Source organism: Crocodylus porosus, unplaced genomic scaffold, assembly GCF_001723895.1.
Source record: "Crocodylus porosus isolate Cpor-Errol unplaced genomic scaffold, CroPor_comp1, whole genome shotgun sequence".
NCBI classification, from domain to species: Eukaryota; Metazoa; Chordata; order Crocodylia; family Crocodylidae; genus Crocodylus; species Crocodylus porosus.
In genome coordinates, this window is record NW_017728931.1 from 51,674,219 (window position 1) to 51,691,612 (window position 17,394).

Consider the following 17,394-nt stretch of genomic DNA (forward strand, 5'->3'; position numbering starts at 1 on the left):
GTAGTATTATGGCACCAAGTCTCATTTAAAAAGTTATTCAAATTAGTTCCTGCTGATGACAGGCCATTACTTCTTCAGTGAGAAGTAAAATGAGCAATTATGGTAATCAAAGAATTGGACCAACTGTGTAAAGGAAAGAACTGCAAATGAGTGATTATAAGGGCACAGGTCCTGAGTTACATGCTCAGTGCATCCAGTTCTGGGCACCACACTTCAGGAAGGATGTGGCCAGCATCGAGAGAGTCTAGATGAGGGCCACTCGCATGATCAGGGGGCAGTAAGGAAGGCCCTACGAGCAGAGGCTAGAGGACCTGAATCTGTTTAGCCTCCATAAGAGAAGGCTGAGAGGGGATCTGGTGGCTGTCTACAAACTGGCCAAGGGGGACCAGCAGGCAATGGGAGAGTCCCTGTTCCCCCAAGCTCTACCGGGAGTAACAAGGAATAACAGCCATAAGTTGAGTGAGAGTAGATTCAGGCTAGATATCAGGAGACACTACTTCACTGTCAGGGCGGCTAGGATCTGGAACCAACTTCCAAGGGAAGTGGTGTTTGCTCCTACCCTGGGGGTCTTCAAAAGGAGGCTAGATAGTCACCTAGCCGGAGTCATTTGACCCCAAGCATTCTTTCCTGCCCATGGCAGGGGGTTGGACTTGATGATCTGCTTAGGTCCCTTCTGACCCTAACAACTATGAACCAACTATGAACTATGAACCAACTATTAACAAACAGAAAGGTAGAGGAGGCAATATACTACTTCTGTGATGCTTGAATTCGGAGGCTAGGAAGAAGGGTGTTTGTGCCCAAAAGCTTGCACAGAACAATTTTTCCAAATAAAAGATAACACATCTACCCAAAGAACCTTGTCTGCCTGTGAAGCTAGGTAAGATACTCAGTAAACAAGAGCAGCCCCTGGGCTGTTTCCAAATTATAACTTTTTCCTTACCCAAGCTTCTTTGCAGAGAAGCATATTAAGTTGGCATTAAAAGAGGGCTGGTTATATGTTTAGAATCTATGGGCTGAAATTAAGTGAAGGGTCCTGTTGGCTGAGTATTGAGAATAGGTTTGCTCCGGTTAAATCTATTTGTTTGGACTAGTCTTGCCATAGATGTGCTGACAGCTCTTGCTCTCACGTCATTTAAAAGCAGATGAACAGACAATGCTCCAGAGAACGTTCAGAGAGAATTCTTGATGGGCAAGGACGTATACTAGGTAATGGAAAGTCTCTGACATCTTCTATACCAGTTCTACAAGAGTTTGAAAGCTTGATACTTGGCTCGGATGCATTTGAGTGCATGAAGTAAATCATCATGAATTCAGGGCCAGCAGTCTGAAACCATTTGTCACACAACAAGGAGGTAGCAGTGCCACCTGCTGCAGTTCAGCCACAGAGGGAGGAAGCACAGCTTTGCTAGTTTATTTGACCCATTCTATTCCCATCTCTTTTTCTAAAACTGTCTTTGTTGCAACAGATTAATGGCACCTGTGAGCAGGTGCCTTGATGAGAAACAGCTGAAGCAAGACTGGTTTTCTTTCCCCTCTCCCATGACCCAATTCCTCTGCAGATTGCCTCTACTGAGTCATGCCCTGAGCCTGCTGCCTTCCGCTCCTCTATTCAGCTTTTGATCCCCTGATGTAGCAATAGGTCCTGCAAGGTGCTGCCATAGGGCATGCAAGGTGACACAGTTCAGGAAACTGGAAAAAAAGGCTGACTACAGGGGTTATGAGAGACCCAGTTTGAAAGCAGATTAAGTGTTGTTTAAGCATGCCAGGGAAGATTGGTCTCTTAGAATCCAGAAATCCATCCCTACAGCCTGGGGGCCCCAAGCCTGATTTACTACTTGCTCAAACACCGTCATTCATTGTACCCTCTGGCTGCTGCATGTTCTTCTGCTGTAACATTGAGTCCTTTGTATAAGGGGTTTTCTTTTTAAATAAACACCAAGCCCTTGTGTACTATTACTCCAGAGTTGGATAATCCCTTGGAGCATGGCTCGTCTATACCTGGGCCCTGAAGAAAGACCACCCCCACACTGCTAGCTGTTCCCATCACATGCCAACTACCCTCTCCCACACCCAGTTTAAATCTAGCAGATGCAGCCTTTAGGGAGAGGGCTTGTTAATATTCCTTCACTTGAGGCCTTACATCATAGAGGCTGGCTAGTGGCATTTGGTTATACAAGCTTTTTCTTCCCTTGCACTCTTTACTGAATTACTGTTCCAGACCCAATCCCCCACTGCCTCCTTGCAAGAGAACCATCACATCTTTCCTATGCCATCGGTTCCTGCAAACATGGCCTACATAGCCTCAGTCTGTGGGAGAGGCAAGTTCATCTTAAGAATATTGTGCCCTAGTTTCCTTTGCCCTTCTACAGTCTGTTTTGTCCTGAGGCGGATATGAGAGACACTGAAGACAGAGCAAACAGCTGGAAATCATATTGTAAAGAATAATTTTGGTTTATTGGGACATCGTAGAAGGGAAAATTAAAGCCCATTGATTGCCTTAGTTAACAGTTTTCCAGGGCCAGTTTAGATAGCAAGAGAGCTCCTCTGAGCCTGCGTGAAAGATCAGTAGATGCGCAGCATGCTGTTAAACACATCACTAGATATAACATGTCTCTACGTATATACATTAAAAATTGTTAACTCTTAGGTTTTCTCCTGTCCTTCTCACACTCACACACATTTCTCTTCTCACCCCAATCCTTCTCCCCATATTCTTCTCACTTACATAGTTGGCTGCAAACCAGACCAATCCAGTGCTTTAGCACTGTCTGTCTATATTCCTCCATTCTGGCTTTTAACTCCCTAAAAACTCTCTCTCTCCACTGTTTGGTTGGAGTTGCATCTGACTGGCATCAATGCCTCCCCATCACCTTCAGGGCGCCCAACTGCATCCATGCTCTGATCCTCCCTTAAGTGGTTCACAGCATCACTCCCCACAATGAGGGCATTGTTGGTGCTGTGGGATTGTTGGTGGTTGTCACCTGCATGGTCTTCTACTTCCTGTGCATCTGACTCTGCCTCTTCTGTGTCACTGCCACCACCTGTGGAAGAGGTCTTTGCTGATGGAGGTGTCTTCTTCCCCCGATTCAGGCAGCAGTAGCTCACCACGCCCAGGAAAAGGGAGGAGAGCACAACCTCCGAGCCAGCCAGGTAGAAGATGACCTCGTAGTTCTTCAGGGCATCCACCAAGCGTCCTGATAGTTAAAGAAGAAATAAGTCAGGTCTCAGACTGTCAGGGAGCTGTTTACATTGGCAATAATAGGTTTAAACCTCAATCCATTAGTTTTAGCTGGGAAGCAACTTCTCAAGGAAATAAACTGCAGCTGCATCTCTTTGTGCGAGGTGAGTTTGTAATTCTACTTTTTGTTAAGTTTTTCATGGTTCCACAAGTGTTAAACAATTGTGGTCATGAATTTGGCACTGTTCCCATCTCTCCCACCAATGTTGAATGCTAGATGAGACTAGAAGATGTTTCATTTAGCTAGCAAAATGATGGTGATGAGGTTGTAGGACTGTCATTTCTAAATGCATCAGTGTGATGAACAGTAGGGAGGGAGAAGAGCTGTTTCAGCTAAAGGACAGTGTTGGTGCTAGAATAAATGGCTATAAAACTGACAGTGAATAAAGTAAGGCTGAAAACTATAAGGTTTTTAATCAGTGCACTGAAATTTTGGAATAGCTGCCTAGTAGGACTGACCACTGAGGGCAAAAAAAATAACTAGCTACATTGAAGAATAACCTTGAATGGACCCTTATGAAAAGGAGTAGAAGGACTAGGCCCTGACCCAGGAGGTCCTTAGAGGTCTATGTTCCCATGACTCAAAATGGACAATGCAGTCACCTATACTACAGTAGAATGCTTGAAATCAGTGTTGGGTCTCTGGATTGTCCCCCAAGGTATTATTTGTGGGATACAGCTGTGGAAGTCCTCAGCACATGCGATTTCAGGCTGGGTGTAGAGTAAGGGTAGCAAAGGGCAGTGCAACAAAGCAAACTTCCTCATCTCAGCAGCCTGAGAAGCAGCTAAATAGGATTATGCCAAACAAAGTGGCATTGTTTAAAACCCAGCTTTCACTCCATCTCTGCTCCCGTTAGACTGGGTTTCCCAGCAAATGCAAACTTCCCATACCATCCGGCCCCTGCAGCTGGATTCTCTCTTACTGCCTGTAGACACAACTTACAACCAGGGAACAATTTGATTTTGCTAAAGTTGGGGCTGAAGGCTGCATTCCAGTTATGTTGCATTGTGCACACTAACTGCCCCTGGCATAAAAAAGTCTTGTGCTTCTCTGCTCCAGCAGCCCCAGCCTGACCCCCCTCTCCCCCCCAGTGTTCTTACTTTGCCCCAACACTATGTACTGATCAAAGTACTTTTAACCACCTCCCAACTAAGATGGGCTGTCATTCCAAAAGATGCATTTCATTGACATTGAATACAGAGCTTGCTGCATGTGGCTTAAATTCTGACTACTTGTGTAACACAGGTCGTATTCTAGGGGCTAACATTTTGACAGGCATGTCCCAAGATAAGCCCTGTACTCCCTGAAGTGCCACTGTGATCCCCTTCCCCTGTTGCTCTGCTTTCTGGTCCCTGCTTGAGGCTCCCTGCCTGATCTGTTGCTCTGCCCTCTCTTCCCTGCATTCTCTGCTCCCTCCCACTCTGTTGCATGCCACATTCAGATGCTGCCCACCCCTGGACTAGATGATCTTAAGGACCCCTTATGCCCTGAATCTGGAAAAAAAAAAAGGGGGGGAGGGGAGGTAGGACAACTTTCTTTCTCACCCTTCTCCCTCTTTCTGCTCCTCCTATGGCCTCTTCTTTCCCTTCCTTTTTCCAGCTCACCCCTGTTCCTTCCTTGTCCAGTTCAGGCCCAGAACTGCATATAGGATGAGCTATTCAATAAGCACCAGTCCTCCTCCCTGCTGCCCACGGTTTTTTTGGCCAAGGTGTGTCTATTGAAATGGCATACAAGAGCTATGAAACACAGGTGAATTGCTATCAGTCATCTTTCTGCACCTGCCTTTGTTAAGGTCCTCAAATTTTGACCCCTATAACAGGGCCAGCACTCTCCTGCTGGGGGCTGCAGTGGCCCATGGGACAGTAACCACATTGCCATCTGGAACAGAGAGGCTACAGGAACTAACATTGTTATTTATGAGAACTCTCTCCATGACTTCTCTTCCTTCTACCTTATGTTTGGGCAGGGCCCTATCTTCCAAATCTAGTGTAGGACTTGATTAGGCCTGGCTGAAAGAGTTGGTGCAGTGTAGCGGAAGATGCCAATCACATGGTGAATTTCATTGACTGGCATTTCCAGGGAAGGAACATACAGAAGGCAAGAATCTGGGCTCTGTCTAGGCATTTGCCTATGGTGCATCACAAACTGATCAGGTAGCTCAATGTGTTTGGTGCATTTGCCCTTGATATCCCTATTATCCACCAGCAAATTCTGCTTCAACCAGTAGTTTGGATCTTTGTTAAACAATTTGGCCTGAAGTCAACTTAGACCCTGCTTCCCCTGGTAAGAGTTTAGCTTCTAGAACAGAAAGAATTTTCCCAGGTTTTAGCCCAGCAGCCTTAGAGGCAAGAGCCCTCACCCAGTACTAGAGAACCTAGACTTGGATCCACCTCACCCAGAGGGGGACTTGAGCCTGCATTTCCCATTTTTCAGCTTGGTGGTCTAGCTACTAAGGCTGTGCAAAGCTTCGGATCATGATTCAGATTCAGAGATGATTTAGATGATTCGGAGGTTGAATCTATAAATCCGAATCAAATTGCGGGAAGCTTTAGGCTTTCTGAATTGATTCAGAAAAGATTCGGCGATTCGGCCATAGGGTATAATGGGGAATCAATTAAATATCTATAACTTTGTTGTCTTTTGGCTGATTCAGATGAAACTTGCCGGGATCATAGCCTCTGTGGAGAGCATGATGCATGCCAAGTGTCAAGGAGATAGGTGCAGGGGTTTGGGGCAAACTGCACCTCAAGCTGTGAACAAGCAAAACTCGTGACATGAGTTTTGCTTTCAAGAATTTGGGGTGCAGTTTCCTCCAAACCCCTGCACTTATCTCCTTGAAACATGGCAGGCTTTGTGGCCTCAGCAGGGGCTAGCATCCCTGCAGTCTTCACCCCCACTGTGGCTTATCACACATGACATGACTTTTGCTTTGAGAACTTTGGGGTGCAGTTTCCCCAAAACCCCTGCACCTATCACCTTGAAACATGGCACGTGTCATGCTCTCAGCAGAGGTGACTATCCCTGCAAGTTTCATCTGAATTAGCCAAAAGACAAAGTTATAGATATTTCATTGATTCCCCATTATACTCTACGACCAATCTCCAAACTGGCCCCGAATCGAATCAGAAAAATGATTTGGATCTCTGAATTGAATCTCTGGCATCTGAATCGGCTGAATCAAAATCAAATAGTTCCCTTTTTGCACAGGCCTACTAGCTACCGACCCACGGGCAATGTGTTACAAAAAGCATTCTCCAGTCTACTCCACTGAAGTTAGGCCAATGGCAACCAAGAGGGCAATATATATGGGGCAAGGAAAGAAGGAAGTGTGAGTGTGTGGCTCAAAGTAGGCCCCTCTGCTCCTCCTGGCCCTATACCGCTCCTAAAGACACAAACACACGTGCATTTTTGCCATCAACAGACATGGGCTAAGGTGGCCAGATAACAGCAGCATAGTTCCTGTGTCACTGCAAGCAGGAGCATAGTCCAGGGTCCCTGGCTTGATAAGGCAGAAATCATCTCAGCCCCACTCTCTTAGCCCCACATATCTTCCCTTCTTTACTGTTGGAGGGCGGGGGGAAAGGGCTTTTTCAGCTGCCCTTCACAATATCTAGCCTTGGGACTGCTGATTAGGGCCCTCTGCTCGGAAATAGACATAGTTTCACCACCGTGCTTTAAAATGAGAACACTTAAAAGATGGGTCTGCCACTCTCTGGGCAAATGACTCTTGTTCATTTTTTTCTGGAACTTTGGGAAACTGTCAGGAGGACACAGGAAGCTGTGGAAGGAGGAGTCAGATCTTTAAAAAAAAATTTCAAGTGACTCAAGTGGTTTATGTGGCTAATAGCAGGGGGAGTGGGATTTGGGCTTTGATGCTTGACTAAATCAGCCTCCAGGGTGGTAGCCAACTGAAGATGATAAGAATTGTTGTTTACTAGGTCAAACTATAGATCCCATCTGGCCCAGATCCTGTGCCTCAGTGGCAGAGTGGATGCAGAAAGGGAGAGTGAACTGGGTATGACCAGGGTTTTGTCCCTTGTTCCTCTTACTTGCAGCCTCCAGCATTTAAGATCTGATAAGTTCTGATTCACAGACTGTGCCCCTCACTCCCAGGCTCAATAGGTACTGATGCACATTACCTCCAAGAATTTTTCCATTACATTTTTGAATGTGGCTAAACTGTCAGCTTCCACAACATCTAATGGCAAGGAGCTCCACTTAAAACACATTGTGTGAAAAAACTTCCTTTTGTTAGGTTTAAACTGTCTACCTACTCATTTTATTTTGTGACCCCTAGTTCCTTTCATTGGAATGGGAGCATCCACTCTTAACTCCGTAAGATGCATTAACACTTACCTATTACCATTTCATTACTGGATGGCAGAGACCTTTTTTTTTGTCTTCAAGTTTTCTGCGTGTGCATGCCCACGTGTGAGGGGGCAGTGAGGGGTTGTAAAATGATTTACCTGTGAACCTTGCATTCTGTCAATGATGTATTACAACAAATATTTACTAGACTTGGCCTTTCATCCATGAACCAAAAGAAAAACCACCCTCATGAATATTCACAGAAAGTCAGGAAGGCTGTGAATACTAATAAGAATTTGCTGGTTTTACTCAAGTTGTTTTTTTTTATAGATTTTTTCCTGCAGTATTTGCTCAAATCTATCAAAACATGAGTCAATATAGTGTTACCTTCTCATGCAAGCAAATGCCTAGAGCTGAAACAGCAGGAGCTACTAGATTTGTTGCAGTAAGAGTCATTGGATAGGGACAGAGATTACACAAACTAGTATAAGTGGTTGGAACTCAGTTCAAATCTGTAACACAACAGAATTTCAGCACAAATAAACCACTTTAAAAGCAACTAAAACCAGTTTAAAAAACTTGGATGGATATAGTATTGGACTGAACTGATTTAGGCCCAATCAGTTTATTGAACTTCTGTCCAAGATCCCCTCCAGATTCAAGTTAACTCACAAGCCCCCAGCACCCCAGGATGCTTTGCACCTCCCCCACCAACCCTGCTTCACAGGGTGGGCAGGATAGCCTTGGCCCAAGATGTCTGCTCCAGCCAAGCAGAGAGGCCTTCTGACTGCAGGGAGGCATGTGGCTGCATTTCTGGAATCAAAAGTGAATGTCTGTTCACTTGTTTATTGGTTCAATCTATAAAGCTTAGACTGACCTGCAAAGATTGAATTGATTCAGCCTTGGGCTTTTTGCCTGTCTGTACTTAACCAGTGGAATCAGATAAAGCATAGAATTTAGGTAGGGAACAGCAAGCGGTGCTGCAGGGTAGGAATAAGAAAAGTCAAAGGTAGCTCCTCTACTAGCAGCAGGTCTAACTTAATGCCTGTAACTGCCAATATTGACAGTTGAAAGGACCACCATCCACTGGACTAATTATAATCTGTGTTGTGCATTAGTTTTGACTCAATATTCATTTCATTGTTTGAGGGGAAGATATTTAACAACAGAACCCAGCTCCACACATTATTACCAAAAGATTGCAGGAAATTTTTTAAAAGCTTATATACCTATACATGTATAATCAGTTAACATCTTCCCCTTCCCCTAGAAAGGTAGTGGCATCATCCCTCATTCACTTCATCTTAAAATTAGACATCAGCCTATTCACCTCCTGTCAATAATCTGCTCAGACTCCTCTGGCTGAGTCATTGAAAGGCAGGCTCAAACTCTCCAGATGCTAGGCCACCCATCTTTGGTAGCTATCATGCCATTAGATGGCTGTAGATACATTTTACCAATCCAATCTGGGCAAGAAACATGCAGTTAAAATGGCTGAATGCTTCACATTCCTTGAAACGAACTTGCCAAGGACTTTCCGTTGTTCACTGGAAGTCTCAACGTGAGGCCACCAACAACAACTGGCTGACAAGCTGCTATTTAGGGGCACCAGACATACCTGCTGAAGGTGGCCCAATGAGCACAGCAACAGCTTCAATGAGCAGGACCAGCCCAATGGCACTGGAGAACTTCTGGGAACCAACTATGGCCATCAGCACTTCAAACTGCAGTGCACCCACCATCCCATAGGAGATGCCAAAGAAGACACAGAAAATGACCAGTGCTGTGTAGTTGCTAGCCCTGGCACTGCAGATATCTGTCAAGCCATTGAAGAGCATAGCAAAGCTGAACAAGTAGGCCACGTGAGGACGGATAAACTTCAACCCGGCCACTACCCCACAGGAGGGTCGGGCAAAAATGTCTATGAAGCCAATAATGGAGAGCAGGAAGGCAGCCTCTGTGTCTGGCACTCCAATGTCCTTAGCATAGTTGACCAATAAGATAGGGGGAACAAAGAGACCCAATACAAGGATGAACTTAGAGATAGCGTAGATGACGAACCCCCTGTTGGAAAAAATAGAAAAATCCAACAGCTTCTTCCCTTTTGGGGGCTTCTTTTTCTTGGCTTTCTTTGACTTGGCTTCATTGGTGGTGGTCATGGCCTCCTCTGTCTTTTCCCCTATTGGCAGCATCTCCTTAGCTTCATATTGGTCCTGGACCTTCTCCATCTTCCGCTTCATGCTCATCTCCAGGGGTCTCATGACAGCTCCACAGGTGCAGCAGTTGAGCAGCAACCCCCCCATGATGAGGAACCCCCCTCGCCAGCCAAATTTCTCAAGCAAGACTTGCCCGAGAGGAGAGAGGGCAGAAAGGAAGACAGGGCTCCCAGCTGCAGCAAGCCCATTGGCCAGAGGTCTACGTTTGTCGAAGTAGGAACCAAGCATGATCAAGGAGGGCTGGAAGTTCAGAGCCATACCTAGACCTGCAGGTGGGAACAAGGGACAGAGGTAATACAGAGTGATAGGTGCGAAACAAGGAGGCAAAAGGATCTCAACAAATTAAACCTTTCCTGAGGTTCTCCCTACATTCACCCTACCCCAGCCCCAGATCTTAGTTGTCCACACAGCTTTGTCCATAAGAACATGCATCCCCAGGTCCCAAAGAATTGCCATTCCACTTGGTGTGTCCCACTGTCCCCTGCCTTCAGCTATGGCATGCTAACCAGCAGGTTATCCCATCATTGCCTACATGGAATTCACCACCACCACCTTAGTTGGGTTCTTCTATTTTAAATTCTTGAGCAGGTCCAGTGCAGTCCAGAAGAGAAAAAAGGACAATGGACCAAGGTTTTCACTTAGAGCTGTGGATGTTTCCTTCTTCCAAAATATCTGACCACCCATTGTTCTCCTCCCCTCACTTCCCCACTTCCCATGTCAAAATGACTCTACTTCTGTATGTAGGAGACTGCACAGAGTTCTTCACTTCAGCTCAAATCCTGTTTTGACAGTGAATGAGCCAACCCTAAAAGGTTGATCAGGTCCTTCTCACCATTATTAGCCTTTGCAAGCTATGGAGCAGGAGTCTTGGACAGTGAGGTTCATGGGCCTGCTCTACCTGCTGCTTTACAACACATGCCTACGACTCCATGTTAGGCCAAATCAGGGCAGGGTGACAGAGGCACTGGCTCAGAAATGAGTTAGATTTCCTAGGCAATAGCCAACTTCATCAAAAGGTACTTCACAGTAACCTATGAAAGCTCATGCTTCTGTGAACCAGTTAATCTCTAAGGTGACACCTTGTGCCTAACTTCAGACTAACACCACTAACCACGTCTGTTCCATGTTGGGATGTGGGGGGTGCCTGAGCATTCACAGGGAAGGGTCCAAGTCATAGTTCAGATGCCCCCTCCTGTCCTCCAGCTTCAAGAGCCAGTGGCATAAAGCTTGTGGCTTCTATAGCTGACACAGCAGGCTCTCCTCAGTAGCCATAGCAGCACCCTGAGCTGATCTGCACTATCCATGAGCAATCCTCTTCCCTTAGCCAGCGAACACAGAAAAAGGGGCAGAAGCCACAGCATTTATCTTCATGCTTCTTGCCCACTCCACAGTTGTCTGCATGCAGCACACCCCTTATCCTACCTGGACATGTATTTCTTCCATGGACTCAGAAACTTTGTATGTATTTCTTCCATGGACTCAAACTCCTGGCATCCCAGAGGAACCCAGGAGCCCTCCAGCACTTTTCCCATCATTCCCTGCTCTAGTTGGGACTCCCTCAGGGGAAATGCAGTAGAAGTTTCCCAGGCTGAACTGATTTGAAACAGATCCATAAGTCCAGAAGGGGGGGGAAATGTCTCCATTCCTTCCATCTCTGTATTTACATAATTTTTGCATCCTGAGTCACTGTAGTACCTAGAGATTATCTGTCTCTTCTGGCTCTAAGTAACTTCCCAGCACAAGTCCTGGCTTTGTATATCTGATGGGCTTATCCCCCATAAACATAGATGGTCCCCTTCTGGGGGCTCTTACCTGTCAACACACCAGCTGTCAGATACAGCTCAATAATATTGGTGGTGAAAGAGGCTAGGATCATCCCAGAGGAAGCCAGGAGCCCTCCAATAAGCATCACAGGCCGACATCCAAACTGGTTCACCATGATGCTACTCACAGGTCCTGCATGGGGCAGAAAAGCCAGAGACGAACAGAATGAAAAAGGGTCGAGGTCAGTGAGGACAGATCAACTTCCTCACACCACCACAGCAAGCAAATGAAGGGATTCTAAGGCCAAAGAAACTCCCCTTACATCTCCAAAGGAGGACTAGAGACCAAGCTCAAGGATATGGACATAGAAGTGTGAACCTGTGGGATTCATGTCCTGGACTGTCATGCACTTTGAAGCTGAATGTGGCTGTCTCCATATTGCACTGAGCCCTTCCTGCCCAGTGAGGATGGGGAATCAGTGACAAGAGCAGAGAGAGACCCCCCTGGACCCAACTCGTGAAGATGAGGAGGAGGTGAGGTTCAAGGGAAGAGTCAGGATGAGGATGTCTCTTGGGGAAGGGAGATTTGGAGGATTAAACCAACACAGCATTTGTCCCCCTTGTAGGAGAGGTGTTGTCAACAGAGGCCTCCAGTCAGCCCTACACATGTGCCCCTTCCACATCTCATTTTTAGTAGTGAGAGGGGCTGAAGAACACTGAGAAATGTGAGTACACACAGGGGACACCAGCCCTATGCTGTACATTCATGTATGCAGAGGAGGGGCCTGGAGCTTGCCCTCGTACACTCACCTGTCCCATATAGCATAGCCAGCATGATGGAGGAGATCCAGGCTGTGTCGCTGTAGCCCACATGGAAGTCCCGCATCAGTTCTTTGAAGTAGACACTCACAGCCTTGGGGAAGGCATATGAGAAGCCAGTGATCACAAAACAGCCCAGCAGCACCACCCAGCCCCAACCACCATCTGGGGGCTTCACTGGTGCTGGCAGCTGGCCCTCCTCTGGGTCAGACTGCCCCATTTTCTAATTTGCCTGGGAAAACGCAACACCAAGCAGGAGAGCAAGAGGAGGCAGAGCAGGCAGTCAAGTGAGCTCTTCAAACACTGCAGAAAGAGAAGAGCAGATAGGACAAGCATTTACTTCTCCCTGAACTCACCCACAAGGAAGCAGGGAGGTGTGCAAGCTCCACATGTCCCAGCACATGCCGCCACAACTTCTCATCACGGTGCAAGCCACCAAGCAGGACACTGGGGTGGGCATCAGGAGATCTTGGTGGCAGCTGTCCACAGCACTACAATCTCAGGCAGGGCACTTTCCCTGGAACTCATTTTTGTGCATGCCACCTGGAAGCCTTCAGGGACATCACTGAAGATATTTGCCTTTGGTGTCAAATGGCTGGTACGTGGTTGCAGCTGGGGCTTCTAACTCTTATTCTAAGTCCTAAACACACTACCCACAACCCTCCCCTGTGCACACAAGCACACGCGCTCCTCCCCGCAATCTGGAGCTGCAGTGGAGACTGATTTTTCTATGGGGAGGAGGCTGGCATGCAAGCTGTGTGTGTGTCAGATTAGGGCTCTGTACATACATGGCGTGCCTGGCAGAAAGGCAGGGGGAATTAGCAGGGGCACCTTTAAGTTTCTCTCCAGGCCCTTAAGCTAGTGAAGAATGTTACTCCCATTGGCCAGCCTCGGTTTGTGTTCCTCCAACACACAGCAGGGTGCCTGTCATGAGCTTTCCAAGGCTGATCATCAGCCAGCTCTTGCCTCTGTTACCTGCTAGCTTTCCCATGTCTGCAAACACATGGTCTACACTTCCCTGGGCCAGGATGCACACTGCATGAGGCCTGGTGCATTCCAGATGACTCGCTACTTTACAGTTCAGACCCCACCATTTTTGGTTTCTGGCCCTGCACAAGGCCCTGCTCTGCTGGCTTCCCTTTCCTCCCAATCTGTTGTCTGTGGTGCTGCCTAGAGAAACATCTTCACAACCCTTCTCTGCCAGGCCTGAGACGTCCTAGTAATCCTGATCCGTCTGAATTGCTATGAGCCAAAGGCAAGGCTGCTCTTGTGGAAATGGCCCAGGACCAGGAACTACGTGGCACAGACTCTGCATGTGACCATAAGCAAATTTTCTCCCCTCTCTGCCACCCAGGTAAGCAGGATGTTTGACCTGCTTCTCCACCCCTCAAGGGTACTGTGAAATGTCACACTTGCAAAATGTTTCGAGCTTCTCAGGTGGCACTGCTGAGCGGTGTTATTAAGGGTACAGTGCACTCAGAGGTACGAAGGGAGGAACAGATTACACTGAATAAAAAAGCAGGTGTATCATCTCCTGCAGGGTAATTATTTCATATGCCCACTCTCTTAATGAAGTGGAAGCAAAATTGCAGTCAATGTAATCCTGTTCCATGCATTCACTGACCTTCTACTTCCCCTGGCATAGGAAGAGACATGCAACAGTTACTAAGCATCAGCTGACGCAGTGATCCCTCTCTCCCCCACCCATTCTCTCTCTCATTAAAACTTGTTTTCTTCACTCATGCCCTGAGAAACCTTGTTCCTGAGAACAGCACTGCTGTTGACAGTTGCCTTGGGCCATTTAATGGGAATGAGCAAAAGCTGTTTATGGCACTTGTACACTGAGAAGTCTGATCAGTCTTTGGCCAGTTACTGGACAAAGTGACCTGGTGGGGAGATGGGGGAGAACTCACAGCAGGGATGGGTTCAGGCAACTCCTCCCTTGCCTTCTAGTCACCAGTACCTTGCATACAGCACCAGGACCCAGTAAGCAGTAAGTACTTCCTCCACAAAGCACGCTGAACCTGGATGAAGCAGCCTTGAGAACCGGCACCCACAAGCTGCCACTACCTTGACCTCTAAGACAGGTTTGGGAAGCACGATACTGAATGTTCATGCAGCATCTTACCTGTTTGAAGTTTTATATGCACATTAGCCCATGCACCCTTGTATTTCTTTGCAGAGAGAGGAAAAATACTACTTGCCTGAGAACCTAGGACTAAACCTCAATTCCCCAATTCCTCAGTGCAGCAGTCATTGCTCTGGACCCTACTGCCAATCTCATTATTACAGCCAGAGCCCCATGTGAGTGATGGGCCTCTAGATGAAATGTCTGCTAGAAAGGCAATTCCAAGCCCACTATTCATTGCAAGGGGTAAGGAGTAAAGCCACATTGCTCAGGCAGCCATACCTATAGCTTTCCTCCCTAGTGATTATCCTGACTATCTAGGCCAGCACAGGTTGATTTAGCAACCCCTCCAAGCTTTAGGCAACCAGGTTCCTATTGTGATTAAGGAGCTCTTTTCTAACAGGAAAACATTTCTGAATTTATTCTGGACCCAAATCAAATACATCATCTGATGTACACAGCCACCTTGAATGGAGGAACATCTGTTGCAACGCACGCGCACACATCACTTATGGACCCTTGTCCGTAACAATCAGCATTTACAGAGAAAGCCTCATTCATAAACTGTTTCCTAACTCTAAACAGTTGCTACCTTCTAGTACTGGATGTCTATTTGTCTCTCTGGTGAACATCCCTCTATTATCAGAACATCATTTGCAAAACACTCTGATGTGCTGTTTTCCCTAGCTGGTGGCTGGGAGTTCACAAGCCTCCCTGCTGGCAAAGTCATTGTGAATACACAGGATGTGCTTACTACTGCCTCATGTGCTGTACAAATTGGTGGATCCTATATCTGGGCCCTTGGAAACCATTACTCATTAAAGCTTTGTTCGCTGGCAGTGAGATTTATTTACACGTGAAAATCAGCAATGAGATTAAATACAATCAATGGCTTGTGGGCACACACAGACTTCTGGCACTCAACACCTGCATCTGTCTATCTTCCACCAGTGAGTTCCACCTTGGCCACTTGGCATTGACCCTGTATTTGTGTTGGGGTGACAAGACAGAAGGGTTAAATAAAGCTCTTTTAAGTCAATTCCCCACATTGCATACACCCCTTTGATTCACTCCTCAGACAGCTCCCACCAAGATGCAGCTAACATTAGGCTTCATGAAGCCAATGGACACTGCTTCCAAAATCACACGTACACACATGACCACTAAGAGCCAATGAGATCCCATACACTAGGGTTGGCTCTCTCTCTCCTTGATCCCCCCCTCCATGCAGTAATGTCCACCCTACCACAGCTAGAGCCAGGGATCCCATACCCAGCGCCCAAGAGCACAAGAAATACATAGCAGTAGGAGAGAACATCCAGAAGAATATTAAATCAGCCTTGCCTGGTATAGGCTACCCTCCAAGAACAGCATTATCTTCATCTGCACATACAACATGAGGCACAAAATGTCGAACAAATCAACTACTGTCAAAGCATCCGAGTACAAACCTTGTGGGGCCAAAGCTTCCTGGGTCACTGTGCAATTCCAGGGGGAAACCAATCCATGTAACACTTCTTGGCTTCTGTAGAAGTGCGTTGGCTTAGCTTGTGTCTTTTGGGGTTCACACCATGGCAGGCAAGCCTCTGCCCATCAGAGGCCTGATGATCTCTCTTGCAAGTCTCCGTGCCTCTTTCAGTGGTCAATGACAGCCCTCCAGAGGAATCCCCACTTTCAGCGTGGATTACAGAAGATCCTGTGCTGCGTCTTTGCTTGAACACCTGCTTCTGGGGTTATACATGCATTTCCAGCCACTGTATAGACCGCACTCTCCCTCCCGTAGGGTGGGGTTTTCTGCGTGCAACCCAGCTTCCGGCTTGAGCCTCTGAGGTGTTTAGAGTGTGGGCGCAAGTCAGCAGCTGCTTAAGGTTTAAACTGAGCAAAGTCATATAGATGCTGATCCAGCAGAAACCACTTTTAAAAAGGTTTTCCCAGCCAATAGGAAGGAGCAGCCTGCATGCCTTGGCCAAAGGCCCCCAGTAATCCTGCTGCTCAACAGAAGGAAGCAGCCGGGAGCCTGAGGATACCGTGTCTTCTACTTTGCTCGGTTTGCTGTGCTGTGTCCCTCTTTCCCTCGTCTCCTGAGAAGGGAAGAGCATAAGGAACAATCAGCAGGAGCTTTACCACACTGAAGGGTGAATTCATGTTGGAGCTGGTAAGATAGGCAAACAAAGCAGGACAGTGGAGTGATGAGAAAGCAAAGGCATGGAGAAGGGACTAGTGGTAAGGTGGCAGGTGCAGTAATGCAGAAGGGGAGGCAATGGACAGAGAAGCCCAAGGTGATGGAGTACAGGGCTGGGACACAGGAGTCCGGCAGGATGCAGTGAAAGAGCAGGAAGTGCTCGGAGGCTGCAAGCAGGGGTTTTAATGCCATGATATTGAGGGACGTGTAAGTGTTAGTGGAGTAGCCACAGGTACATGCCCTTAATGTGCCCTCTGCACTCCTTCCTTGCCCACATGACTGCTGGTAGCCCTTTTTAAATGGCATAAAAAATGTTAGGTAGACAAGGTTCTTTGGGTAAATTTGATATATTATTAGACCAACTAAAATCACCTAATAAAGATATCACATTTACCCAAAGAAACTGGTCTGCCTCTCTCCTTAAACCAACATGGCTACAACCACCACTCATAACAAAGTTATGAATTATTTCCCTCTTCTATTCTTGGAATAAGGATGGGATGAGTGGGAAGAAAGCTGAAAACACTTTGGAGCCATTTAGGCCAGGACTGCTGTAATGGCACAGGCCACAGTAATATTCTGAGTCCCTTCAGTGCCAAGCTGTGATGGTCTTTCATACAAAACTACCATGCCCCAACAACAGCCAGAGACTTTAAGATCTCAGCCCCGCACTGTAGAGATCCATGTCATCCTAAAGCAAGGCACAGTCAGACTCTTACCTAATACCAAGGAGCAT

General features: G+C 47.0%; 1 protein-coding gene across 1 annotated transcript; it reads right to left on the bottom strand.

Annotated features, from left to right (window-relative positions):
* Positions 1 to 943: 943 nt before the first annotated feature.
* On the bottom strand, positions 944 to 12,811 carry SLC16A8 (solute carrier family 16 member 8). Its single transcript, XM_019544909.1, has 4 exons — positions 12,340 to 12,811; positions 11,579 to 11,722; positions 9,169 to 10,032; positions 944 to 3,197 (listed from the first exon to the last, which is right to left on the bottom strand). The coding sequence occupies exons 1-4, from the start codon at positions 12,566 to 12,568 to the stop codon at positions 2,806 to 2,808; spliced, it is 1,629 nt and encodes a 542-aa protein (XP_019400454.1). The 5' UTR covers positions 12,569 to 12,811; the 3' UTR covers positions 944 to 2,805.
* Between the last annotated feature and the right edge of the window lie 4,583 nt (positions 12,812 to 17,394).